This window comes from Podarcis liolepis, assembly GCF_965112155.1.
Source record: "Podarcis liolepis genome assembly, chromosome: 2".
Taxonomy (NCBI): Eukaryota; Metazoa; Chordata; class Lepidosauria; order Squamata; family Lacertidae; genus Podarcis; species Podarcis liolepis.
In genome coordinates, this window is record NC_139555.1 from 116,704,354 (window position 1) to 116,732,285 (window position 27,932).

A 27,932-nucleotide genomic window follows, 5' to 3' on the forward strand; every position below is an offset into this window, starting at 1 on the left:
TCAGGAGATCTTGAGGTGGGCTTCATTTCCCCACAGATGAAAAAAAGGGAGGAGGGTCTCTCCAGAGAACAAGGCTCCTGAGAACGTGTAGAGTTCGGCTCCTGAGTCAGCGTCAGAAAGAGACACACATCCCCCTTCATAGTCCAGAGTCACCCGGATCCTCCTGGGCTTCTCCCTCAGGGACAGAAGAGAGAGATCAGGGGATGTCCAGGCAAAGTAGTGGTGTCCCCACTTCCCCACAGCCCAGATCCCTCTCTCAGGCTTTAAGGAGAAGCTTCCATTTCTCTCCACAGACTTCCTGGCAACCCCCAAAGCCCACCATTCCCCACTTCCCACAGTGACTTCCCAGAAATGTCTGCCTGCTGTGAATCCCTCACGTCCCAACACATAAAGCCGGTCACTGAATCTCTCAGGATTATCAGGCAGGGCTTGAGGTTTGTCTCCCCATCTCAGGCTTTTCTGATCCTCGGACAGGATGAGTTTGGGATGGGCTGTGTCTGGATCCAGAGTGACATTTGCTGTTGGTGAAAAGATGAGGGAAAGAGAAGATTAGGCAGAGAGACAGAAACGGACATCTTGATAATAATAATAAACCCCGAAAAACCCAGATTCCATTTCAGATGAATGGGATTTATTTGGATCACATGCAAGACTGAGACTCCTCCTTGCAGCCTTTCATCAGAATAAATATCTTCCTTGTTGGTTTTTAAATCGGTTTCCTTCACTTTCTTATATTCAATGGGTATTGTGCCTGCCCTCCTCTCAACCCAGGCATTTTCTAAAAGGAAAAACCACCCAGGAAACCTTTTACTCAGCTCTTCTGTGTTATCTAAGGGGAAAGAGAGGAGAACTGGAGGAGGCAGGAGAGGAGAGAAGCTGCTTTCCTCTGACAATCTCTGTGGGAAATGGCCTTTGGGGACCTCTGGGCTGGGCTGGGAGATGAGGACCCCCCTGTAATAAAATAATAATAATAATAATAATAATAATAATAATAATAATAATAATAATAATAATGGCATACTGCCCTTCATCCATAGGTCTCAGGGTGGTTCACAGCATAAAAATACAACATAAAACCACATATGGGCCTCCCCTCACATTTGCGGGGGTCACGTTCTGGGCCCTCGTGCCCCCCACAAGTGAAAATTGTGTTACGTGGGGAGCCTATTTATTCCTGCTCTCCATCTCTCTCACCCACTTGGTCTCTCCTTGCCTTCCTCCCCAACATCTTGGAAGTTTGGGGCTTCCCGCCAGGGAAGAGGAGTCAGGTGGCAGGGCAATTTTAAAAAGGACTTATTAATCCATGCTTTTCTTTTGGAATTAATATATACCATAAGACTAGTTCCCTGGGGGAAGGGAGAATAACTCAAAAGGTTACCAATCAGGGGCTGAGACAGTCATGATAGGCAAGTGTAGAGTTGTCATATTTTGAAGAGCAAAAAAGAGGACACATTTGCCAACTTCTACTCTTAACCATGGATCGCTAAGACGACATTCATTTTAAATACCCCTACTCTATGTAGGCTTTTGAAGCTGTGATATACTGCTAGTAGCAATGTTCTTAACTTTCAACAACAACAACAACAACAACAACAACAACAATAATACATATTGCTCCCTCACTTGCCACATGAAAGTATTTGGGCTCATGTTCACATCTTTGTGAACGCAAGTGTGCACAGAACACTTTATTAAACTGTTAAACATGTACATATGGACTCTCCTTAAGGGCAGGGGGGTGTTAACTCTTGCCCTCCCAGACTCCTTCCTCAAGATCTTGTAGCTGAGCCAGTGTCCTTTTAGTTCAGCCACAAGAGAAGGGTTTTATGCAGGATGTGGCTAGCTGAAGATGCTGCTCTGTTGCGATTCTCTGCTCTAGGCTAGCATAGCTGGGTACCTTAGATCTGAGTCTAATGCACTAGAATTTTTTTAATGGGTTACTGTAAACCAAACCAAACAAACTGAAACATTTTGCCAAATATAAAAAAATTTTTAATCCACCCAGGGGAGAATTTTAATCATGAAAGTAGATGACCTGTCTGAGAAAAAGAGGACATGTGGCAACCAGTCCTGAAAAAGGTCACATGGAAAAGCAACCCAACTCTCTCTAGGCAGGAATGAAACTCTTCCCTCTTTTATATGATCCTTCTGGGCAGTTTCTCTCCCCCCCCCTCTGCACCTTCAAGTCCACCCTCTCTTCCTTTGTGGTACAAACAGCAGGGCCAGAGTCAAGCTGTACAGAAGAGACTCTTGACCCCCATGAAATACTAGTCCCCCCCCTCCTGTGAATTGGGGTCTCCATGTGAAATTTACCTCTCTGAAGATTTCTGAATGACTGAACATCTGGTGAAGCAAAAAAACAGGCTTAACAGGCTACAATGCAACAGCTAAATAAATTAAATCTTTTTTTACAAAACATCACCATAACATAGCATCTGTTGTTTCCTTATTTCCAGCAAAAGATTAAATCTTAGAACAAATAATTGCAAAGACGACAGCTGTAGGTCTAAGTAGTGATGTTAAATATTCTCCAAAAGATTATTCTTGAGAATATAATATCACTAAGCCTAAGGAATTAACACAATTAATGTGTTTAGTTGTAATTCCTGCATTGCAGGGGGCTGAACTAGATGATCCTTTCAAACTCTGCTATTCCATGATTTCATGGGAAAATCAGAAATAGTAAACCATAGTAGAAAATGGCAGAATACAATCATTCAAAATCCACAAATGAAATGGGGATCTGAACTGGATGGATGAAGAAAGGTTTAACATCTGCCCCAAATAAACTGGTGGGGAAAAGCTGTTGAAACTGGAATTTCCAAGTATGCTGACAAACCAAATTGCAGAGAGAAAATTGGCAGAGCTTTGCACTGTACTTCCAAGAGTCCCGTGCAATGGGAAGTCCTCCCTCATGGAATGGGGCTGATCTCATAAGAATTGTGGGAACTCTGAGGAGATGGGGATGGCTGAAGCACGAGAAATGGCTGGTGAGGTTGAAACTCTGACGAAGAGGCGGCTCAGGCCTTGCTCTGCTACTGGGAGACCAGCCTGGCAGGAGGTGGAGAAGGGACTGGGTGCTTGCGGGTGCCCCTTTTTAACACACTTCACAAGGGGGAAATCCAAGCAAATCTCAAGAAGCCCCAAAAGAACCACTCCAGATTGTGTGGAGGGAAAACAAAATGCAAGGGAGATTCCTTATACATGAGAACTTCACAAAATGGACATTGGACTGACCCTGTAGGATCTTCCTTAAGGGCTTTTGTAAGATATTGTAAGGCTCTGAGGCTTTTCCCCACAATCAAGCAGTATATAAATTTTATGAAAGAAAGCAAAATCTATAAAATTAACCAGGGAACCAGAATAATAGTCTATAGGCAAGAAAGGAACCCAGACTGGTGTGCAGGTTCTTCTCAGGGACAAGCTCTGCCCCCAGTCCAAGCCTTCAAACTCCCTCCCAGTTCATTCATGGGACAGACAAAGAACCCAAACGCCAGTAGAGGACTGTTTCCCAGAGTAACACCATTGATGGGGGTCCCAAAGTCTGCAGAACAGATGGTTCAACACCCATGAAATATCAGTCCCTATCCCCCCCCGGGAGGGGGAATTGTTCCTCCCCTGTAAATTTACCTTTCTGAATCTGTTCACTGAATAGCAGAGCATCTGAGGAAGAAAAAAGATATAAAGTGTAAGGGCAACACTCTTCCACCAGAAATAAATCTCCATACAAAAGTAACACTTCATAACGTGGCATCCTTAAATTCATTTTTTTAAAAATAAATTTTTATTGGTTTTCCAAACACAAAGTAAACACAAACAATACACAATACATAGACATACACACATATAAACATATATAATTTCATAACCATACTTTCATACACCTTACTTCCCGGACTTCCCCATACCTCCCCTTTTCTGCATCCTTATTTTATATTTCTTCAGCAACTCCTCAGTTAACTAATTATTCAATTCAATTTCTTTTAGATTCTTCTTTAACTTATTAATTACAGCTGCAATTCTCTATTTCCCAACTCCTTGACATTCTTAAATTCAAGTACAATTATTAAATATTAATTAAATTGTACAAAAAATAATTAAAAACAAGAAAATCATAGGAAGAATCTACGAAAATAACCAAAGCTTTAAAACTCAGCAATCATAAAGCAAGCTTACAAATAAGAGAATAAAAATATTCAGCATGAATCCTGCTGGTCTCTGAACTTTGTCCCTGAAATTGGGCTCTACACTGGAGGACTGGAGGAGAGGCAGAGCAATAGGAATCCCGTAAAAGGATGCAGAGGGGAGATGGAGGCAGCCTTCACATCTTCCCCAAGTAAAGTGGGGGGGGGGCAAAATTGTGAACCATAAAGTAGAAGCAAAGGTTGCTGTAGAAGGATTGGCAGAGCTCTCAGGCAAAAGGAAACCCTTCCTCACAAACCTTCTACAAATCTTTAAGGTTCTTCACAAGCATAATTGTGCCCTTTGGGGCTCATGTGCTCTTGCTTCCACTCTCAATGGGGGAACTCTCAGGAGATCTTGAAGGCTGAAGCCCTAGATATGGCAGCTGCAGGGGGACGTCTGAGGAGGAGACGGCTCAGGCCCTGGCTCCACGGTTGAGAAACAAGCCTGAGCAGGAGGCAGAGGGGGAACTGGGGGCTTCTTAATGCCCTTTGACTCCATTCAGAGCAGGAGAACCTCCAAAAGGACAACCCCAGATTGTGCAGATAGGGAACCACATGGCAAAGGAGGTTTCGTATAACTGTAAACAGATGCACATGGAAGGAAAAAATCCTGACTTTGCTCTACACTCTGGTTCAGGCTTTCTTTACAGGATCCAGCGTCACAATATACATGGGCCATTCTGGGGGACAGGAAATGAAGGCTGGAGCACCAAGAAGGAAGGTATCCTGGGGTTACTCAATTCCATGCAATAAGAGCCTGGCATGTCCAGTTCTGAAGAAGTAACAGAATTCCCAGTGTGAAATCCTGGCAGCCATTTTTCATTACCTTCCCATTGTCTCATTGTATCCTCCACAAGGTGATTTAGATCACAGGATTCCAAGATCCTGTTCCTCAGCTCTGGAGGGAAAGCCAGTGGCTTCTCTGGACTCTCTCTTTCCTCATACCTGGTGAAAAGAAAAACAACGAATGGCCCTATTGTGGCCCCTTCTCCCTAATTATTGCAGGAGATCTTAATAACATGAACAAAGTTGAAGTTCATTTCCCAACAGGTAATTTTCAGGATTCAGCTTCATCTGTTGACACCCACCTCCAAGCCCTGGTCAGTGGCCTCATAAGGATGCTAAACAGCACAAGGGACAAGATGTAACCCCAAGCGACACCACCGGAGGGCTCCCATGGCTTCAAACAGTGCTGCCCCCTAACAACTTTCTGGGAAGGTCCCAGGACTTAAGAACCAAACCCCTGAGGGGAATGCCTGCAACCCCTCCCTCCCTGAGCTTCTCCAGAGGATGGGAGTGATGTCCAAAGCTGCCCAGAGTTGGGTGGCTGCTACTTGGACAAGATGCTACTTGGACATTGAAATCTGTTGGTACATCCTAAGCTCTTCCCAAGCATCTTTGGCACTTTCTCTTCTAGATGTTTGAAATTACCAAAAAGTCCATGGACAGAAAGTGCAAGAGAAAGAAAAGAGCCCCCATCCCTGTGTGAAGTGATGTGGGGAGGGAGGGAGGAGGCAGCTGACCTTGAACCTTGGAGGGAGAATCGGGGGCTACAAGTTCAGAAGAGGGGGCTCTACTTTTACCTGTGAGGTGCTGCAGGGAGTGACTCCTACAGTTTCCCCCCTGCAGCCCCTGGAGGGCCATGTCTGAGGTTCTTGCATCCCGGCCTCATGGAGTGATGCTAATGGAAATGAGCCAGATCCACTTACCTTTGCAAGGTCCTCCTCACATCCTAGAGGGGAAAAGAGAAGGGAATTCACTGCACACCACAGGCCACACTAGGAAGACCCCTCAGACCCTGGCCCTCGGATGTCAGTCTGCCTGGCACATGCCAAGGTTTTGGGTAGGGATGGCGGAATCAGCCAGTTTTGGTTTCTCATAGCTTTTATTTTTCAAATCTGAAATTATTAATTGTTCTGATTTCAAGTTCTCCACATTTCCATATTTTAATAACTTTAATCCTGTTTGCATTGTGCTATTCAGACATACGTAAGCCTACAGGATAATCCTGCCAGGGCACTGTCCCAGTCCCCAAATTTCAAATTCTGTTTTCCACCTGGAAACTAAAAAAGCACCTGCAGCATAAAATGTCTCCAAAGGGGTAATAAAACAACTCAGTGTTTCTTTGGGCTCATCGACTCTTCTGCTTTTCCTGTGCCCAGAAAACATGAGTCCAAGTGGTTTTGTCTTTGCCCTGCCGCTTTCCCTCAGGAAAAACCTGCTCCTTGGTGCAACATCAAAGCAAACGTCAGTCTGGAGAAAACCTGGCTGAGGTTTGCTCTAATTCAGCAGTAAACAGTGGGTTTTCCTGGAGGAAAGAGGTGGGACAAGCAGCAGTCTGGATGAGTCCCTCTGTCTTGCTCTTTGGTCACTGTGACTGAGCACCATTTTGGGCCCATCTGTATCCATGGGGAAGGGGATCAACCCAGAAATCATGGAGGGAACGGGAAGAGAAACTTGGTCAAGAGACTGGCTCATGTCGTAAGGAGGCCTGAACGCATCCTACACGAAACCCCCCCCCCCCAGCTGAAAGGTATTCAGAGACAAATAACCAGCAAAGAGCGGAAGATCAGCTCCCGTTCCATCAAGAACACAGAAAAATCTCTAGTCTGCATTCAGGTTAGTTAAGCATCCCAGTTCTCTTGGGTCTTCCTGTCCATTACAAACCTGACTAGAGGCTCCATCATCTGAGCCCCTGCACTCCTTGCATACATGAAAGGGGCAGCCTTTTCCTGGAGCAGAGCCCTGGACTGTTCCTGCCACCGTCTTACCTGCAGGAGTTCACTCACTGGCTGCTGACGCTTCTCCTCCATCTCCTGGATGATCCTCTCAAGAGAGGAGAGTTTCCTGGAGAGTTTGGCCAGCTGCTCATCCCTTCTCCCTGCAATCTCCTTCTCCACCTCTTCCACATGAGTCAGCAGATGTTTTTCGTGTTCTTCCAGAAACCGGTGCAGTTGTCTGAACTTCTCCACAATCTTCAGCCGCTCCGTTTCTGTTAATTTCTGCAAGAAAAGAGGAGGTCTGGCTGTGGAAGATGGTCAGTTTTCAAAACAGCAGAAAGAGAATTATGAGAATTCCACAGGGAGGTCACTTCTGATTTTTCAGAGACATGAAAACAACCTCCAGTGGCTAAAGAAGTAAATGTTTATTTTGAGGGGAGGCCCTCTCCATTGCTATTTCTATTGACTTCTGTTTTGCAGAGGGCTACAGCCTAAAGAAAGGAGCATTTTTTTTAGCCACGGATGTTCCCTGCATGTTTTGGGGCATGGCATAACCAGAGTTTTAAAATGTTCAGAGAACATCCTTGGACATAAAACACCTCAGTTTAGTCTGGTGCTGTTTAGGTGTAGGAAGGCAACAGAAACAGGGGAGGAGGAGGAGGACAAAGTGCAGAATTCATCCCCATAGCTCCCCACTTTTCTGTAAAGGTTCAAAATGGCCTGAGTTTCCTAAAGATGAAGGAGAGCACACATTTAGAAAGACAATTCCTTAGTAATATTTATGGTAAATCAGGATTTGGATTGAACTGCTTCCACCCTCTCAGCTCACAAGTCCTCAGGCTCCTCCTTGACTGCTATTCACATAATAAATGAAAATGGGGAATAAACTCAATCTAGCTGCATTAATTCAATATGCCAGCAAGTTTGGAAAACTTCTGCTTCATTGACTGTGCAAAAGCCTTTGACTGTGTCGACCACAGCAAACTATGGCAAGTTCTTAAAGAAATGGGAGTGCCTGATCACCTCATCTGTCTCCTGAGAAATCTCTATGTGGGACAAGAAGCTACAGTTAGAACTGCATATGAACAATTGATTGGTTCAAAATTGGGAAAGGAGTACGGCAAGGCTGTATATTGTCTCCCTGCTTATTTAACTTATATGCAGAATTCATCATGCGAAAGGCTGGACTGGATGAATCCCAAGCCAGAATTAAGATTGCCAGAAGAAATATCAACAACCTCAGATATGCAGATGACACAACTTTGATGGCAGAAAGTGAGGAGGAATTAAATAACCTCTTAATGAGGGTGAAAGAGGAGAGCGCAAAATATGGTCTGAAGCTCAATGTCAAAAAAACTAACATCATGGCCACTGGTCCCATCACCTCCTGGCAAATAGAAGGAGAAGAAATGGAGGCAGTGAGAGATAACTGCAGATGGTGACAGCAGTCACGAAATTAAAAGACGTCTGCTTCTTGGGAGAAAAGCAATGACAAACCTAGACAGCATCTTAAAAAGCAGAGACATCACCTTGCCGGTTTTCCCAGTCGTGATGTATGGAAGTGAGAGCTGGACCATAAAGAAGGCTGATCGCCGAAAAATTTATGCTTTTGAATTATGGTGCTGGAGGAGACTCTTGAGAGTCCCATGGACTGCAAGAAGATCAAACCTATCCATTCTTAAGGAAATCAGCCCTGAGTGCTCACTGGAAGGACAGATCCTGAAGCTGAGGCTCCAATACTTTGAAGAGAAGAGAAGAGAAGACTCCCTAGAAAAGACCCTGATGTTGGGTAAGATTGAGGGCACAAGGAGAGGGGGACGAAAGAGGAAGAGATGGTTGGACAGTGTTCTCGAAGCTACCAGCATGAGTTTGACCAAAGTGCCGGAGGCAGTGGAAGACAGGAGTGCCTGGTGTGCTCTGGTCCATGGGGTCATGAAGAGTCAGACATGACTAAACGACTAAACAAGCTGCATTAAAAGGTGAACTTACCTAATTTGTGATTGCTGGAAAAATATGGAGACCGAAACAGAGCAATCCTTTGAAATTCACACCTCTGAATTTTTCAAGGTTGTCCCAGCCAAGTAATGTTCACCAAAAAATGTCTTTATTAGGGTAAAGTACGTATTAAAATATTTATACAAGGAGGTAGCTACCCTAACATCTGATTCGTTTTCAGAATAATAAATGAATAAGCAGACAAAATGGAAAAATGAGAAATGCAGAGAAGCTGAAATGGGCAAATTTCCCCATCCCTCCTCAGTCCTGACTTGATTTTTCAAAAGCTTGTTTGCTGTCTAGTAACAATAAAGACACTTACAAGGAGGTCTTTGCTTTCCTTGTCCAGGGCTGCTTGATAGGCCAGAATTTCCCCTCTCTCTTTCCTCAGAATTTCCAGGCTGCTACAGATCTCTCCCTAAAGAGAAAATGAAAAACTCAGGTTTGATTGAGACAGACAGATAGTTGATGAATGTTACACTGGCCTCTTGCGCCCAGTGGCCTTGCGAAGTAGTATACTGAAGGAAATAAAAGTCCATAGGTTTTCAACCTTTCTGGACCAACGACCTTCTTTTCTGCAGCACCCCTGTGGGGCTCAGGGACCCAGTTAGGTCACCCCTTGCTTGCAGAGTTGACATTATTTGCGTTGCATGGCACAGGAGCATTTTTGAACCACTGTAGTAGAACAAGTGATTTTTAAAAAGGGATTAAAAGGCATTATATATATTTGTGTTTGCAGATGCTACTCTAAACCATTGAGTCCTTTGCCATTTGGGATGGGAGGAGATCCTCAGCAGACACCCCCCCCCCGCTGAAACCTCATTGCACAGGCCCCACAGCACCCCCAGAATAAGCGTGCTCCCCACCAGTAGGTGCTTCCACCCCCCTTCCTAAATCTGCTTCCAACAGATACTTGGGGAGGGGATCCTGCACTATCTGGTCAATTCCTGGCCCTCAGCCCCCCCTCCCCCCCAGCTGATCCCTTGCTGCTCTCTAGCACTGAGGATGGATCCTGCTAGCCAAAGGATACATGTACTTAGTTGTGTATGTGCAATTTACACTTGTAGTGTTCTTAATAAGTACAAAGCAACCTTGCTGGGGGATGTGGACGAGGTTAACCCTTTCTCTCCCCACCATGGTCCCAGTTCAAATCTTTGAAGTTGCTGTGATTATTTCAAGGAAAGATCCCTTTGTCACACCCAGCAGAGAGAAAGACTTCAACTCCCTCCTCCCAGCCATCCCAGGAGCCCTCAGGCTTCCCCTTGGCTGCTTTTTACACAACAAACAATTAATGCCATGCCTAATTTGGATCTGAGAATTAAAAAGAAGAGTCCAAAGCTATTTCTCCCCCTCAAGATCCAGGGATCTCCTACCTTGTATTCCTCCAAAGCCTCCTTCAGAGGAATCACCTTGTGATTTTCATGTATCCTGGATCTGTCACACACCACACAGATGGGGGCTTCATGGACTTTGCAGAAGAGCTTGAGGGGCTCCTGATGCTCCTCGCAGACGCCTCCTTTTCTTTCTTCTTCTTCCCTTCCTAAAACGCTGAGATTCTTGATTAATTGTAAGAAGTTTGCCAGTTGCCGGTTGGGGATGAGATTATTTTGCTGGACTGTTTTTCTGCACTGAGGGCAGGAAGCATCTGCCTCCGATTCCTCCCAGCGCTGGATCAAGCAAGACCGGCAGAAGTTGTGCCCACACTCTGGGATGATCACTGGATCCTTAAAATATTCCAGGCAGATGGAGCAAGTGGCTACATCCCAAAGATTCTGGACCAGATTCTGCTGCCCAGCAGCAGCCATGGCTCCCTCGCGCCAAAGACCCGAGTTAAGTTTCACTTTCTCCGTTTTTAGTCACCAGGAGTTTCCCTTCCTGGAAATAACTCAGAAACTCAGTGACCACGTGATCTTTTTTTTCTTTTTTAAATGTCCCCAGACCTTTGCAGCTGCTGAATGTTTTCTCAAGGAGCAGCGAATGCTTCTGGATCGCTTCCCATGCTTTTGATTACACACAAACACACAGGTACCTACTAAGTTGGGGTATTCACACTGTAACATTTTCATTGGTAGGCTTCCTTGTCATTTTTGAATTGGATAAATTTTGCTGCTGCCCTAAATGGACGGGAGTTCTGATTTAGCAAGTGGGACTTGATTCCGTGATGAGAACTCCTAAAAGTCTGGTTGCTAATTTTAACTTAATCCGTTCATAGCAAGCTGGCAAAAATCTTCAGATTGAAACAGACGCTTTCAGCATTGCCAACCTGGTGCCCTCTCTTTGCTGAAGACTACAACTCCCATCATCCCTGGCCAGGACATCTCCAGGTATGGTTGGGAAGCCCCCCTGACTGAAGACCCTGCAGAGCTGCTGCCAGTCAGTGGAGGCAGTACTGACCTCCATGGAGCAATGGGCTGGCCTTTCAGAAGGTACCATCTGCATGGTGGCCCCCCAGTTATGGAGCTCCTTCTCTAGATATGAATGCCTGTTATGACTTGGCTATTATTATTAATCCATATTACTACATAGTGTGAAGTCTCCTTATATTCCTAATAAAGTGTGGTCCCTTGCAATGGCTGAAAAACCTGGAGGGCTTTAACAGAGGATAAAATTCACGGAGACTTTGGATGGTTATAAAGTGGTACCTTGATTTTCGAATAGCTTAGTTCCCAAACAACTCAGAACTCGAACACTGCAAATCTGGAAGTAGGTGTTCCGGTTTTCGAACTTTGCCTCAGAAGCCAAATGTGCTCCTGAGTTTCCATTTCACCCTTGTGCAGCTAATTTAAGTTCCCCCCATCGTAATTAAGCCTTTTTTCCTCCCGTTTTGACCCTTGCACAGCTAATTTAAGTCGTCCCCCGCCCCCCATCGTAATCAAAGTCTTCCGTTTCTGATTGCAGTGTTCTGAGGTGGTATTTGGTGCTTTTGCTATTTTTTCGCATTTTTGTTTGTGTTGCTTCATTTTTGTGACTGTGGCTTGTTTTTCGTTTTATGATTGATTGATTGTGTGACTGCGGAAATGGATAAAAGCCCCCCATCCAAACAATGACTATCATTAGTGCAGGTAAGGAAAACAATAATTTTAATTTTTATCATCTACAATACTGTGAGGTTTCAAAAAGTAATGCAAAAGTGTCTTTTTAATTTTCTTTATAATGCTATATTTTCTTCTTCATTAATGCTTGCGAAATGTTTCTGAAATAGCTGTGTATTAAGAATATTGTAGTACCTGCCTTATATCATGTAAAGGAATGTAAACTGCTTGTAATCCAGTTAAGTGCTGCCTGTGAATTTACTGCTCTGCCTGCCTGCTAAGAGATTAATGGCCCTGGCTAAGGTCTTGCATAGCGGACGCGGGTGGTGCTGTGGGTTAAACTACACAGCCTAGGACTTGCTGATCAGAAGGTCAGCAGTTCAAATCCCCGTGACAGGGTGAGCTCCCGTTGCTCTGTCCCTGCTCCTGCCAATCTAGCTGTTCAAAAGCACGTCAAAGTACAAGTAGATAAAATAGGTACCGCTCCGGCAGAAAGGTAAACGGCGTTTCCGTGTGCTGCTCTGGTTCGCCAGAAGCGGCTTAGTCATGCTGGCCACATGACCTGGAAGCTGTATGCCAGCTCCCTCAGCCAATAAAGCAAGATGAGCGCCAGAACCCCAAAGTCAGCCACGACTGGACTTAAGAGTCAGGGGTCCCTTTACCTTTACCTAACCATATTCCCCAGCAGGTAAATGCGTAACTTTTCAGCCTGTCCTTGTTGACTTTGGGCAGCAGAGATGGTGGAGACAACCAGATGCCTAGAAACTTGGGCTTGGGGAGAGTTGGGTTCAAGTCCCTTTTTAGCTTTAGGAATTCAGAATCCCCTGGACCAGTTGCTGTTCCTGATACCAGTCAGCCTCACAGAGCTGTTTTGGGGATAAAAAGCAGTGTGAGGGGGGAATAAATGATTTAACCAGCACTAGGTCCCCATGTTGCTAGCACCTGCTCACAACACCTTGCCATAATTTCAGCTGCGTTTCCGACAGTCCTAGCAGTTTGTTTCTCTGCTCCACCCATCACTATGGTTTGAAAACTTGCTGGTTGCAGCAATGCTTGATTTGTGCTTCTCAAACCACTTTCTTTGAACATAAGCATGTGTTTGCGGTGCAATAAGAATGCAGTTTCACAAATCAATGAAAAAGAAGCTAAAAGTGACATAAAGGGAAAGGGGAATGGGGAAGGAGGAGGAAAGGAACAAGCTCAGGTACTAGTTCTTAAAGTTATAATGACCAGTTGGGGTAGAAACAGTGATGGACAAACTGGAACGTGTCCAGAGGAGGGCAACCAAAATGGTCAAAGGCCTGGAAACGATGCCTTATGAGGAACGGCTAAGGGAGCTGGGCATGTTTAGCCTGGAGAAGAGGAGGTTAAGGGGTGATATGATAGCCATGTTCAAATATATAAAAGGATGTCACATAGAGGAGGGAGAAAGGTTGTTTTCTGCTGCTCCAGAGAAGCGGACACGGAGCAATGGATCCAAACTACAAGAAAGAAGATTCCACCTAAACATTAGGAAGAACTTCCTGACAGTAAGAGCTGTTCGACAGTGGAATTTGCTGCCAAGGAGTGTGGTGGAGTCTCCTACTTTGGAGGTCTTTAAGCAGAGGCTTGACAACCATATGTCAGGAGTGCTCTGATGGTGTTTCCTGCTTGGCAGGGGGTTGGACTCGATGGCCCTTGTGGTCTCTTCCAACTCTATGATTCTATGAGTGACTGTTACTAGGTGACAGTAGCGGTAGCAGTGGAATAACCCTTATTGGTTTCTCTCTTTCTTTCTCTCTCTGCTCTGCAACCTCATGCAATATTGGCATTTGCTCAGTTCTATGTATGCCTATTTCCAGCATGGCCTACTTTAAAAATGGTTCAGTCTAAGCCCTGATGTTTCATCCATTGTGTCATTTATAGTCACACTGTGTTGTGCGCCTTCAAACAGCATTCTTGAAGATGCTTATTGCTCCCATTGTTTTTCTGCATTCTGACTGCCAATGCAAGCGAAATGTGTTAGGGACACAGCCAATATTTGTCCATTCTAGTCAAAATGGCCACTCCAGTCAGCTTCTCCCTGGGGTTCCCAATGTGGCCTTTGGCCCCTCCCATTTGTAACGAGGACTGCTTTTTTGACCAAGGATGGTGTGGAAGGGGCTGCGTGGTGTTGCCTGTCAGCAGTGGGGGTGGGCATTGGGCCAGACCCCTAGCTCAGGGTGCCCGGAGCAAGGGGTGCGTGCCACCGCCAAGGAGCAGGGGAAGGTGCAGGAGGTGACCGAGGGATAAAACCAAGGAGAAGGTGGAGGGGATTAGGGCTTATCTGCTCCCCCCGCCAATAATATTTTTATTCAAGTTGGCGCCCATGCTTGTAAAGTTTGTTTGCTGGCGGCTGCAGGAGGGGGGTGGGCAAGGCTGCTTTTGCTCTCTGGTCCTCCTTGCAGGTTTTCCACAGGGGTCTGGGTGGCCCCTCTTGGGCTCTGGACGAAATGGGCCACTTTTGTGTCTTTCCACAGGTGAGTGGAGGCTCACAGGGAAACATACGATGAGAAACAAACGAGGCCAACATCATGTAGGGGATGGTGGAAGGGGAGGTGGTGCTCAGGCAGGTGGGGGAGGGAAGTGTCTTTATTCCATCATGTGCCACCACCCCGTGGAAAACGCAGGGAAAGGAGAGCAGGCTGCACTGGTCAGTAGTCAGTGGCCCTGATAGTGGAGTCAGAGTGAGTCGTCCCTGATATTTGTGAGTTGTCAATTCCACAGGCATGTGTTGTTCCAGCTTTTAGAATCAAAGGAGAGAAATCAGATGTAGCTGGTGCTGAAATGACACTCCTTGGGGGAGCACTGTTTATTTGGGGTGGAGCTGACGAACACAGAGAAGGTGCCCTGCGTAATGTATAGGGCAGTACAGGCCATGGGGCCCCTTCCGGAAGCTCTCTGTCCCCTGGCCATGCTGGATGGGTTGGAGGGGAGTTGGAGTCCAGCATTATAAAGCATTATAAAGAGGACACCCCATTTGATGCCCCCAATGTACAGAATCCAGCCTGTAAATAAGGAATGTTAATGCATCCACTCAAACACATTTAACTGAGCAGAAGCCCCACTCAATATTTCTGACAACGTGTGGAGATGGCAAGGCTGTTTCTACAGAGGGCATTTGAAGATGATGCCCTGTTCAATTTCTTTCTCATCCCGTCTGAGGTCTCCAGCGCAAGGAGCTATCCTGCCTGATGTGGGTGAAGGGGTTCATTTTTTAGTCATCTATTAATCCAATGATGCATGCATTTTCACAGCTGCATAAGGTCTTGTGGGGAGAGGAAGGTTTCCTAGAATTACGGAGTTGCAAGGGGTCCTGAGGGTCATCTAGTCCCACCCCCTGCAGTGCAGGAAACATTTGTCCAACGTGGGGCTCAGACCCACAACCCTGGGATTAAGAGTCTCGTCCTCTGCCAAATCAGACATCTCAAATAGAAAACAAGATTGAAGGTGAGAAAATTTATTAGGACTCCTTAAAGTGTGACTGTCTCTCTAAGAAGTAAGCTGCAAAGGGAATTCTGGGAAAAGGAAGGAAAATGCAAAGCAAGAGCAACCCATTTTTGTTTGGTTATTTCTGATGATTTTGACTGGAATGAATCCTCTCAAAGGGCCCTTGGAAAACTGCCCAACCTGCTCTTGGCGGGTAAATGGTTTTTATGTCAGTCACTCTGGTCTGGAGAGAAACTCCTGCTGGGCCTGAGAGGCAGATTTAGTCTCCTCAGGAGATCTTCAGGTGGGTTTCATTTCCCCACAGGCGAAAGAAAGGGAGGAGGGTCTCTCCAGAGAACCAGGCTCCTGAGAACGTGTAGAGTTCGGCTCCTGAGTCAGCGTCAGAAAGAGACACACGTCCCCCTTCATAGTCCAGAATCACCCGGATCCTCCTGGGCTCCTCACTCAGGGACAGAGGAAAGCAACCAGGGGATGAGAAGGCCCAGTACTTCCCTCCCAGATCCCCCACAGCCCAGATCCCTCTCTCAGGGAATAAGAAGAAGCTGCCCTTTCTCTCCACAGACTTCCTGGCAACCCCCAAAGCCCACCATTCCCCACTTTCCACAGTGACTTCCCAGAAATGTCTGCCTGCTGTGAATCCCTCACGTCCCAACACACAAGGCCGGTCACTGAATCTCTCAGGATTATCAGGCAGGGCTTGAGGTTTGTCTCCCCTTCTCACGCTTTTCTGATCCTTGGACAGGATGAGTTGGGGATGGGCTGTTTCTGGATCCAGAGTGACATTTGCTGTTGGGGAGAAGATGAGGGAGAGAGAAGATTAGGCAGAGTCAGCGGAGAGACAGAAATGGACATCTTGATAATAATAATAAACCCCAAAAAACCCAGATTCCATTTCAGATGAATGGGATTTATTTGGATCACATGCAAGACTGAGACTCCTCCTTGCAGCCTTTCATCAGAATAAATATCTTCCTTGTTGGCTTTTAAATCGGTTTCCTTCACTTTCTTATATTCAATGTATATTGTTCCTGCCCTTGTCTAAACCCAGACATTTTCTAAAAGGAAAAACCACCCAGGAAACCTTTTACTCAGCTCTTCTGTGTTATCTAAGGGGAAAGAGAGGAGAACTGGAGGAGGCAGGAGAGGAGAGAAGCTGCTTTCCTCTGACAATCTCTGTGGGAAATGGCCTTTGGGGACCTCTGGGCTGGGCTGGGAGATGAGGACCCCCCTGTAATAAAATAATAATAATAATAATAATAATAATAATAATAATAATAATGGCATACTGCCCTTCATCCATAGGTCTCAGGGTGGTTCACAGCATAAAAATACAACATAAAACCACATATGGGCCTCCCCTCACATTTGCGGGGGCCACGTTCTGGGCCCTCGTGCCCCCCACAAGTGAAAATTGTGTTACGTGGGGAGCCTGTTTATTCCTGCTCTCCATCTCTCTCACCCACTTGGTCTCTCCTTGCCTTCCTCCCCACCATCTTGGAAGTTTGGGGCTTGCCGCCAGGGAAGAGGAGTCAGGTGGCAGGGCAATTTTAAAAAGGACTTATTAATCCATGCTTTTCTTTTGGAATTAATATATACCATAAGACTAGTTCCCTGGGGGAAGGGAGAATAACTCAAAAGGTTACCAATCAGGGGCTGAGACAGTCATGATAGGCAAGTGTAGAGTTGTCATATTTTGAAGAGCAAAAAAGAGGACACATTTGCCAACTTCTACTCTTAACCATGGATCGCTAAGACGACATTCATTTTAAATACCCCTACTCTATGTAGGCTTTTGAAGCTGTGATATACTGCTAGTAGCAATGTTCTTAACTTTCAACAACAACAACAACAACAACAACAATAATAATAATAATAATACATATTGCTCCCTCGCTTGCCACATGAAAGTATTTGGGCTCATGTTCACATCTTTGTGAACGCAAGTGTGCACAGAACAATTTATTAAACTGTTAAACATGTACTTATGGACTCTCCTTAAGGGCAGGGGGGTGTTAACTCTTGCCCTCCCAGACTCCTTCCTCAAGATCTTGTAGCTGAGCCAGTGTCCTTTTAGTTCAGCCACAAGAGAAGGCTTTTATACAGGATGGGGCTAGCTTAAGATGCTGCTCTGTTGCGATTCTTTGCTCTAGGCTAGCATAGCTGGGTACCTTAGATCTGAGTCTAATGCACTAGAATTTTTTTAATGGGTTACTGTAAACCAAACCAAACAACCTGAAACATTTTGCCAAATATAAAATTTTTTTAAATCCACCCAGGGGAGAATTTTAATCATGAAAGTAGATGACATGTCTGAGAAAAAGAGGACATGTGGCAACCAGTCCTGAAAAAGGTCACATGGAAAAGCAACCCAACTCTCTGTAGGCAGGAATGAAACTCTTCCCTCTTTTATATGATCCTTCTGGGCAGTTTCTCTCTCCCCCTTCTGCACCTTCAAGTCCACCCTCTCTGCCTTTGTGGTACAAACAGCAGGGCTAGAGTCAAGCTGTACAGAAGAGACTCTTGACCCCCATGAAATACTAGTTCCCTCCCCCTGTGAATTGGGGTCTCCATGTGAAATTTACCTCTCTGAAGATTTCTGAATGACTGAACATCTGGTGAAGCAAAAAAACAGGCTTAACAGGCTACAATGCAATAGCTAAATAAATTAAATCTTTTTTTACAAAACATCACCATAACATAGCATCTGTTGTTTCCTTATTTCAAGCAAAAGATTAAATCTTAGAACAAATAATTGCAAAGACGACAGCTGTAGGTCTAAGTAGTGATGTTAAATATTCTCCAAAAGATTATTCTTGAGAATATAATATCACTAAGCCTAAGGAATTAAAACAATTAATGTGTTTAGTTGTAATTCCTGCATTGCAGGGGGCTGGACTAGATGATCCTTTCAAACTCTGCTATTCCATGATTTCATGGGAAAATCAGAAATAGTAAACCATAGTAGAAAATGGCAGAATACAATCATTCAAAATCCACAAATGAAATGGGGATCTGAACTGGATGGATGAAGAAAGGTTTAACATCTGCCCCAAATAAACTGGTGGGGAAAAGCTGTTGAAACTGGAATTTCCAAGTACGCTGACAAACCAAATTGCAGTGGAAGAAGCTGCAGAGCTTTGTCATGTAATTCTAAGGGTCTCGTGCAATGGGAAATCCTCCCACATGGAATGGGGCTGATCTCATAAGAAGTGTGGGAACTCTGAGGAGATGGGGATGGCTGAAGCACGAGAAATGGCTGGTGAGGTTAAAACTCTGACGAAGAGGCGGCTCAGGCCTTGCTCTGCTGCTGGGAGACCAGCCTGGCAGGAGGTGGAGGAGGGACTGGGTGCTTGCGGGTGCCCCTTTTAACACACTTCACGAGGGGGAAATCCAAGCAAATCTCAAGAAGCCCCAAAAGAACCACTCCAGATTGTGTGGAGGGAAAACAAAATGCAAGGGAGATTCCTTATACATGAGAACTTCACAAAATGGACATTGGACTGACCCTGTAGGATCTTCCTTAAGGGCTTTTGTAAGATATTGTAAGGCTCTGAGGCTTTCCCCCACAATCAAGCAGTATATAAATTTTATGAAAGAAAGCAAAATCTATAAAATTAACCAGGAAACCAGAATAATAGTCTATAGGCAAGAAAGGAACCCAGACTGGTGTGCAGGTTCTTCTCAGGGACAAGCTCTGCCCCCAGTCCAAGCCTTCAAACTCCCTCCCAGTTCATTCACGGGACAGACAAAGAACCCAAACACCACTAGAGGACTGTTTCCCAGAGTAACACCATTGATGGGGGTCCCAAAGTCTGCAGAACAGATGGTTCAACACCCATGAAATATCAGTCCCTATCCCCCCCCAGGGGGAAATTGTTCCTCCCCTGTAAATTTACCTTTCTGAATCTGTTCACTGAATAGCAGAGCATCTGAGGAAGAAAAAAGATATAAAGTGTAAGGGCAACACTCTTCCACCAGAAATAAATCTCCATACAAAAGTAACACTTCATAACGTGGCATCCTTAAATTCATTTTTTTAAAATAAATTTTTATTGGTTTTCCAAACACAAAGTAAACACAAACAATACACAATACATAGACATACACACATATAAACATATATAATTTCATAACCATACTTTCATACACCTTACTTCCCGGACTTCCCCATACCTCCCCTTTTCTGCATCCTTATTTTATATTTCTTCAGCAACTCCTCAGTTAACTAATTATTCAATTCAATTTCTTTTAGATTCTTCTTTAACTTATTAATTACAGCTGCAATTCTCTATTTCCCAACTCCTTGACATTCTTAAATTCAAGTACAATTATTAAATATTAATTAAATTGTACAAAAAATAATTAAAAACAAGAAAATCATAGGAAGAATCTACGAAAATAACCAAAGCTTTAAAACTCAGCAATCATAAAGCAAGCTTACAAATAAGAGAATAAAAATATTCAGCATGAATCCTGCTGGTCTCTGAACTTTGTCCCTGAAATTGGGCTCTACATTGGAGGACTGGAGGAGAGGCAGAGCAATAGGAATCCCGTAAAAGGATGCAGAGGGGAGATGGAGGCAGCCTTCACATCTTCCCCAAGTAAAGTGGGGGGGGGGGCAAAATTGTGAACCATAAAGTAGAAGCAAAGGTTGCTGTAGAAGGACTGGCAGAGCTCTCAGGCAAAAGGAAACCCTTCCTCACAAACCTTCTACAAATCTTTAAGGTTCTTCACAAGCATAATTGTGCCCTTTGGGGCTCATGTGCTCTTGCTTCCACTCTCAATGGGGGAACTCTCAGGAGATCTTGAAGGCTGAAGCCCTAGATATGGCAGCTGCAGGGGGACGTCTGAGGAGGAGACGGCTCAGGCCTTGGCTCCACGGCTGAGAAAGAAGCCTGAGCAGGAGGCAGAGGGGGAACGGGGGGCTTCTTAATGCCCTTTGACCCCATTCAGAGCAGGAGAACCTCCAAAAGGACAACCCCAGATTGTGCAGACAGGGAACCACAAGGAAAAGGAGGTTCTGTATAACTGTAAACAGATGCACATGGGAGGAAAAAATCCTGACTTTGCTCTACACTCTGGTTCAGGCTTTCTTTACAGGATCCAGCGTCACAATATACATGGGCCATTCTGGGGGACAGGAAATGACGGCTGGAGCACCAAGAAGGAAGGTATCCTGGGGTTACTCAATTCCATGCAATAAGAGCCTGGCATGTCCAGTTCTGAAGAAGTAACAGAATTCCCAGTGTGAAATCCTGGCAGCCATTTTTCATTACCTTCCCATTGTCTCACTGTATCCTCCACAAGGTGATTTAGATCACAGGATTCCAAGATCCTGTTCCTCAGCTCTGGAGGGAAAGCCAGTGGCTTCTCTGGACTCTCTCTTTCCTCATACCTGGTGAAAAGAAAAACAATGAATGGCCCCATTGTGGCCCCATCTCCCTGATTATTGCAGGACATCTCAGTAACGTGAACAAAGTTGAAGTTCATTTCCCAACAGGTAATTTTCAGGATTCAGCTTCATCTCTTGACACCCACCTCCAAGCCCTGGTCAGTGGCCTCATAAGGATGCTAAACAGCACAAGGGACAAGATGTAACCCCAAGCGACACCACCGGAGGGCTCCCATGGCTTCAAACAGTGCTGCCCCCTAACAACTTTCTGGGAAGGTCCCAGGACTTAAGAACCAAACCCCTGAGGTGGAATGCCTGCAATCCCTCCCTCCCTGAGCTTCTCCAGAGGATAGATGTCCAAAGCTGCCCAGAGTTGGGTGGCTGCTACTTGGACAATGAAATCTGTTGGTACATCCTAAGCTCTTCCCAAGCATCTTTGGCACTTTCTCTTCTAGATGTTTGAAATTACCACAAAGTCCATGAACAGAAAGTGCAAGAGAAAGAAAAGAGCCCCCATCCCTTTGTGAAGTGATGTGGGGAGGGAGGGAGGAGGCAGTTGACCTTGATCCTTGGAGGGAGAGTTGGGGGGCTACAAGTTCAGAAGAGGGGGCTCTACTTTTACCTGTGAGATGCCTCAGGGAGTGAGTCCTCCAGTCTCCCCCCTGCAGCCCCTGGAGGGCCATGTCTGAGGTTCTTGCATCTCAGCTTCAAAGAGTGATGCTAATGGAAATGAGCCAGATCCACTTACCTCTGCAAGGTCCTTCTCACATCCTAGAGGGGAAAAGAGAAGGGAATTCACTGCACACCACAGGCCACACTAGGAAGACCCCCTCAGACCCTGCCCCTCGGATGTCAGTCTGCTGGGCACATGCCAAGGTTTTGGGTAGGGATGGCGGAATCAGCCAGTTTTGGTTTCTCACAGCTTTTATTTTTCCAATCTGAAATTATTAATTGTTCCGATTTCAAGTTCTCCACATTTCCATATTTTAATAACTTTGATCCTGTTTGCATTGTGCTATTCAGACATACGTAAGCCTACAGGATAATCCTGCCAGGGCACTGTCCCAGTCCCCAAATTTCAAATTCTGTTTTCCACCTGGAAACTAAAAAAGCACCTGCAGCATAAAATGTCTCCAAAGGGGTAATAAAACAACTCAGTGTTTCTTTGGGCTCATCGACTCTTCTGCTTTTCCTGTGCCCAGAAAACACAAGTCCAAGTGGTTTTGTCTTTGCCCTGCCGCTTTCCCTCAGGAAAAACCTGCTCCTTAGTGCAACATCAAAGCAAACGTCAATCCAGAGAAAACCTTGCTGAGGTATGCTCTAATTCAGCAGTAAACAGTGGGTTTTCCTGGAGGAAAGGGTTGGGACAAGCAGCAGTCTGGATGAGTCCCTCTGTCTTGCTCTTTGGTCACACTGACTGAGCACCATTTTGGGCCCATCTGTATCCACGGGGAAGGGGATCAACCCAGAAATCATGGAGGGAACGGGAAGAGAAACTTGGTCAAGAGACTGGCTCATGTCGGAAGGAGGCCTGAACGCATCCTACACGAACCCCCCCCCCCAGCTGAAAGGTAAAGGTAAAGGTACCCCTGCCCGTACGTGCCAGTCGTGTCCGACTCTAGGGTTGTGCACCCATCTCACTTAAGAGGCCTGGGGCCAGCGCTGTCCGGAGACACTTCCGGGTCACGTGGCCAGCGTGATGAAGCTGCTCTGGCGAGCCAGCACCAGCACAGCACACGGAAACGCTGTTTACCTTCCCGCTATAAAGCGGTACCTATTTATCTACTTGCACTTAAGAGTGCTTTCGAACCGCTAGGTTGGCAGGAGCTGGGACCGAAAGACGGGAGCTCACCCCGCCGCGGGGATTCGAACCGCCGACCATGCGATCGGCAAGCCCTAGGCACTGAGGTTTTACCCACAGCGCCACCCGCGTCCCAGATTGAAAGCTGAAAGGTATTCAGAGACAAATAACCAGCAAAGAGCGGAAGAGCAGCTCCCGTTCCATCAAGAACACAGAAAAATCTCTAGTCTGCATTCAGGTTAGTTAAGCATCCCAGTTCTCTTGGGTCTTCCTGTCCATTACAAACCTGACTAGAGGCTCCATCATCTGAGCCCCTGCATTCCTTGCATACATGAAAGGGGCAGCCTTTTCCTGGAGCCCAACCTTGGGCTGCTCCTGCCACCGTCTTACCTGCAGGAGTTCACTCGCTGGCTGCTGACGCTTCTCCTCCATCTCCTGGATGATCCTCTCAAGAGAGGAGAGTTTCCTGGAGAGTCTGGCCAGCTGCTCATCCCTTCTCCCTGCAATCTCCTTCTCCACCTCTTCCACATGAGTCAGCAGATGTTTTTCGTGTTCTTCCAGAAACCGGTGCAGTTGTCTGAACTTCTCCACAATCTTCAGACTCTCCGTTTCTGTTAATTTCTGCAAGAAAAGAGGAGGTCTGGGTGTGGAAGATGGTCAGTTTTCAAAACAGCAGAAAGAGAATTATGAGAATTCCACAGGAAGGGCACTTCTGATTTTTCAGAGACATGAAAACAACCTCCAGTGGCTAAAGAAGTAAATGTTTATTTTGAGGGGAGGCCCTCTCCATTGCTATTTCTATTGACTTCTGTTTTGCAGAGGGCTACAGCCTAAAGAAAGGAGCATTTTTTTTAGCCACGGATGTTCCCTGCATGTTTTGGGGCATGGCATAACCAGAGTTTTAAAATGTTCAGAGAACATCCTTGGACATAAAACTCAGTTTAGTCTGGTGCTATTTAGGTGTAGGAAGGCAACAGAAACGGAGGAGGAGGAGGAGGAGGAGGACAAAGTGCAGAATTCATCCCCATAGCTCTCCACTTTTCTGTAAAGGTTCAAAATGGCCTGAGTTTCCTAAAGATGAAGGAGAGCACACATTTAGAAAGACAATTCCTTAGTAATATTTATGGTAAATCAGGATTTGGATTGAACTGCTTCCACACTCTCATCTCACAAGTTCTCAGGCTCCTCCTTGACTGCTATTCACATAATAAATGAAAATGGGGAATAAACTCAATCTAGCTGCATTAATTCAATATGCCAGCAAGTTTGGAAAACTGTGCAAAAGCCTTTGACTGTGTCGACCACAGCAAACTATGGCAAGTTCTTAAAGAAATGGGAGTGCCTGATCACCTCATCTGTCTCCTGAGAAATCTCCATGTGGGACAAGAAGCTACAGTTAGAACTGGATATGAACAATTGGTTGGTTCAAAATTGGGAAAGGAGTACGGCAAGACTGTATATTGTCTCCCTGCTTATTTAACTTATATGCAGAATTCATCATGCGAAAGGCTGGACTGGATGAATCCCAAAACGGAATTAAGATCAACAATCTCAGATATGCAGATGACACAACTTTGATGGCAGAAAGTGAGGAGGAATTAAATAACCTCTTAATGAGGGTGAAAGAGGAGAGCGCAAAATATGGTCTGAAGCTCAATGTCAAAAAAACTAACATCATGGCCACTGGTCCCATCACCTCCTGGCAAATAGAAGGAGAAGAAATGGAGGCAGTGAGAGATAACTGCAGATGGTGACAGCAGTCACGAAATTAAAAGACGTCTGCTTCTTGGGAGAAAAGCAATGACAAACCTAGACAGCATCTTAAAAAGCAGAGACATCACCTTGCCGGTTTTCCCAGTCGTGATGTATGGAAGTGAGAGCTGGACCATAAAGAAGGCTGATCGCCGAAAAATTTATGCTTTTGAATTATGGTGCTGGAGGAGACTCTTGAGAGTCCCATGGACTGCAAGAAGATCAAACCTATCCATTCTTAAGGAAATCAGCCCTGAGTGCTCACTGGAAGGACAGATCCTGAAGCTGAGGCTCCAATACTTTGAAGAGAAGAGAAGAGAAGACTCCCTAGAAAAGACCCTGATGTTGGGTAAGATTGAGGGCACAAGGAGAGGGGGACGAAAGAGGAAGAGATGGTTGGACAGTGTTCTCGAAGCTACCAGCATGAGTTTGACCAAAGTGCCGGAGGCAGTGGAAGACAGGAGTGCCTGGTGTGCTCTGGTCCATGGGGTCATGAAGAGTCAGACATGACTAAACGACTAAACAAGCTGCATTAAAAGGTGAACTTACCTAATTTGTGATTGCTGGAAAAATATGGAGACCGAAACAGAGCAATCCTTTGAAATTCACACCTCTGAATTTTTCAAGGTTGTCCCAGCCAAGTAATGTTCACCAAAAAATGTCTTTATTAGGGTAAAGTACGTATTAAAATATTTATACAAGGAGGTAGCTACCCTAACATCTGATTCGTTTTCAGAATAATGAATAAGCAGACAAAATGGAAAAATGAGAAATGCAGAGAAGCTGAAATGGGCAAATTTCCCCATCACTCCTCAGTCCTGACTTGATTTTTCAAAAGCTTGTTTGCTGTCTAGTAACAATAAAGACACTTACAAGGAGGTCTTTGCTTTCCTTGTCCAGAGCTGCTTGATAGGCCAGAATTTCCTCTCTCTCTTTCCTCAGAATTTCCAGGCGGCTACACATCTCTCCCTAAAGAGAAAATGAAAAACTCAGGTTTGATTGAGACAGAGAGTTGATGAATGTTACACTGGCCTCTTGCGCCCAGTGGCCTTGCGAAGTAGTATACTGAAGGAAATAAAGGCCCATAGGTTTTCAACCTTTCTGGACCAACGACCTTCTTTTCTGCGGCACCCCTGTGGGGCTCAGTGACCCAGTTAGGTCACCCGTTGCTTGCAGAGTTGACATTATTTGCATTGCATGGCACAGGAGCATTTTTGAACCACTGTAGTAGAACAAGTGATTTTTAAAAAGGGATTAAAAGGCATTATATATATTTGTGTTTGCAGATGCTACTCTAAACCATTGAGTCCTTTGCCATTTGGGATGGGAGGAGATCCTCACCAGACCCCCCCCCCCGGCTGAAACCTCATTGCACAGGCCCCACAGCACCCCCAGAATAAGCATGCTCCCCACCAGTAGGTGCTTCCACCCCCCTTCCTAAATCTGCTTCCAACAGATACTTGGGGAGGGGATCCTGCACTATCTGGTCAATTCCTGGCCCTCAGCCCCCCCTCCCCCCCAGCTGATCCCTTGCTGCTCTCTAGCACTGAGGATGGATCCTGCTAGCCAAAGGATACATGTACTTAGTTGTGTATGTGCAATTTACACTTGTAGTGTTCTTAATAAGTACAAAGCAACCTCGCTGGGGGATGTGGATGAGGTTAACCCTTTCTCTCCCCACCATGGTCCCAGTTCAAATCTTTGAAGATGCTGTGATTATTTCAAGGAAAGATCCCTTTGTCACACCCAGCAGAAAGACTTCAACCTCCTCCTCCCAGCCATCCCAGGAGCCCTCAGCCCTCAGCCAGTGTGGTGTAGTGGTTAAGAGCGGTGGACTTTTAATCTGGTGAACCGGGTTCGATTCCCCGCTCCTCCACATGCAGCTACTGGGTGACCTTGGGCCAGTCACACTTCTCTGAAGTCTCTCAGCCCCACTCACCTCATAGAGTGTTTGTTGTGGGGGAGGAAGAAGGGAAAGGAGAATGTTAGCCGCTTTGAGACTCCTTCGGGTAGTGATAAAGCGGGATATCAAACCCAAAAACTCTTCTCCTTGGCTGCTTCTAACTCAATAAACAATGACTAATTAATGCCATGCCTAATTTGGATTTGAGAATTAAAAAGAAGAGTCCAAAGCTATTTCTCCCCCTCAAGATCCAGGGATCTCCTACCTTGTATTCCTCCAAAGCCTCCTTCAGAGGAATCACCTTGTGATTTTCATGTATCCTGGATCTGTCACACACCACACAGATGGGGGCTTCATGGACTTTGCAGAAGAGCTTGAGGGGCTCCTGATGCTCCTCGCAGACGCCTCCTTTTCTTTCTTCTTCTTTCCTTCCTAAAACGCTGAGATTCTTGATTAATTGCAAGAAGTTTGCCAGTTGCCCGTTGGGGATGAGATTATTTTGCTGGACTGTTTCTCTGCACTGAGGGCAGGAAGCCTCTGCCTCCGATTCCTCCCAGCGCTGAATCAAGCAAGACCGGCAGAAGTTGTGCCCACACTCTGGGATGATCACTGGATCCTTAAAATATTCCAGGCAGATGCAGCAAGTGGCTACATCACAAAGATTCTGGACCAGATTCTGTTGCCCAGCAGCAGCCATGGCTCCCTCACGCCAAAGACTTGAGTTAAGTTTCACTTTCTCCGTTTTTAGTCACCAGGAGCTTCCTTTCCTGGAAATGACTCAGTGACCACGTGACCTTTTTTTCTTTTTAAATGTCCCCAGGTCTTTGCAGCTGCTGAATGTTTCCTCAAGGAGCAGCGAATGCTTCTGGATTGCTTCCCATGCTTTTGATTACACACAAACACACACGTACCTAGTAATTTGGGATATTCATACTAACATTTTCATTTGTAGGCTTTCTTGTAATTTTTGAATTGGAGAAAATCTGCTGCTGCCATAAATTGATGGGAGTTTTGATTTAGCAAGCGGGATTTGATTCCATGAAGAAAAGTCTGGTTGTTAATTTTAACTTAATCTGTTTTTAGCATGCTGGCAAAGAACTTCAGACTGAAACAGACGCTTTCAGCATTGCCAACCTGGTGTCCTCTGTTTGCCTAAGACTACAACTCCCATGCAGATGACACAATGCAGATGACAAAACATTGATGGCAGAAAGTGTGGCGGAATTAAAGAACCTTTTAATGAGGGTGAAAGAGGAGAGTGCAAAATATGGTCTGAAGCTCAACATCAAAAAAACGAAGATCATGGCCACTGGTCCCATCACCTCCTGGCAAATAGAAGGGGGGGAAATGGAGGCAGTGAGAGATTTTACTTTCTTGGGCTGCATGATCACTGCAGATGGTGAGAGCAGCCACAAAATTAAAAGACGACTGCTTCTTGGGAGAAAAGCAGTGACAAACCTAGACAGCATCTTAAAAAGCAGAGACATCACCTTGCCAACAAAGGTCCATATAGTTAAAGCTATGGTTTTCCCAGTTGTGATGTATGGAAGTGAGAGCTGGACCATAAAGAAGGCTGATCGCTGAAGAATTGATGCTTTGGAATTCTGGTGCTGGAGGAGACTCTTGAGAGTCCCATGGACTGCAAGAAGTTCAAACCTCTCCATTCTTAAGGAAATCAGCCCTGA

At 45.5% G+C, this 27,932-nt stretch overlaps 1 protein-coding gene across 1 annotated transcript; it reads right to left on the reverse strand.

The window, feature by feature from the left end:
* On the reverse strand, nt 1-27,126 carry LOC310699274 (uncharacterized protein; the record flags this gene model as incomplete). Its single annotated transcript, XM_083486896.1, is given in 17 exon segments — nt 1-518; nt 2,314-2,343; nt 3,631-3,663; nt 5,011-5,129; nt 5,894-5,916; nt 6,956-7,186; nt 9,222-9,317; nt 10,273-10,731; nt 10,733-10,899; nt 15,670-16,185; nt 17,982-18,011; nt 19,296-19,328; nt 20,676-20,794; nt 21,540-21,562; nt 22,983-23,213; nt 25,218-25,313; nt 26,513-27,126. Coding segments are annotated over 17 exon segments (3,156 nt in total). The 5' UTR covers nt 26,945-27,126.
* Between the last annotated feature and the right edge of the window lie 806 nt (nt 27,127-27,932).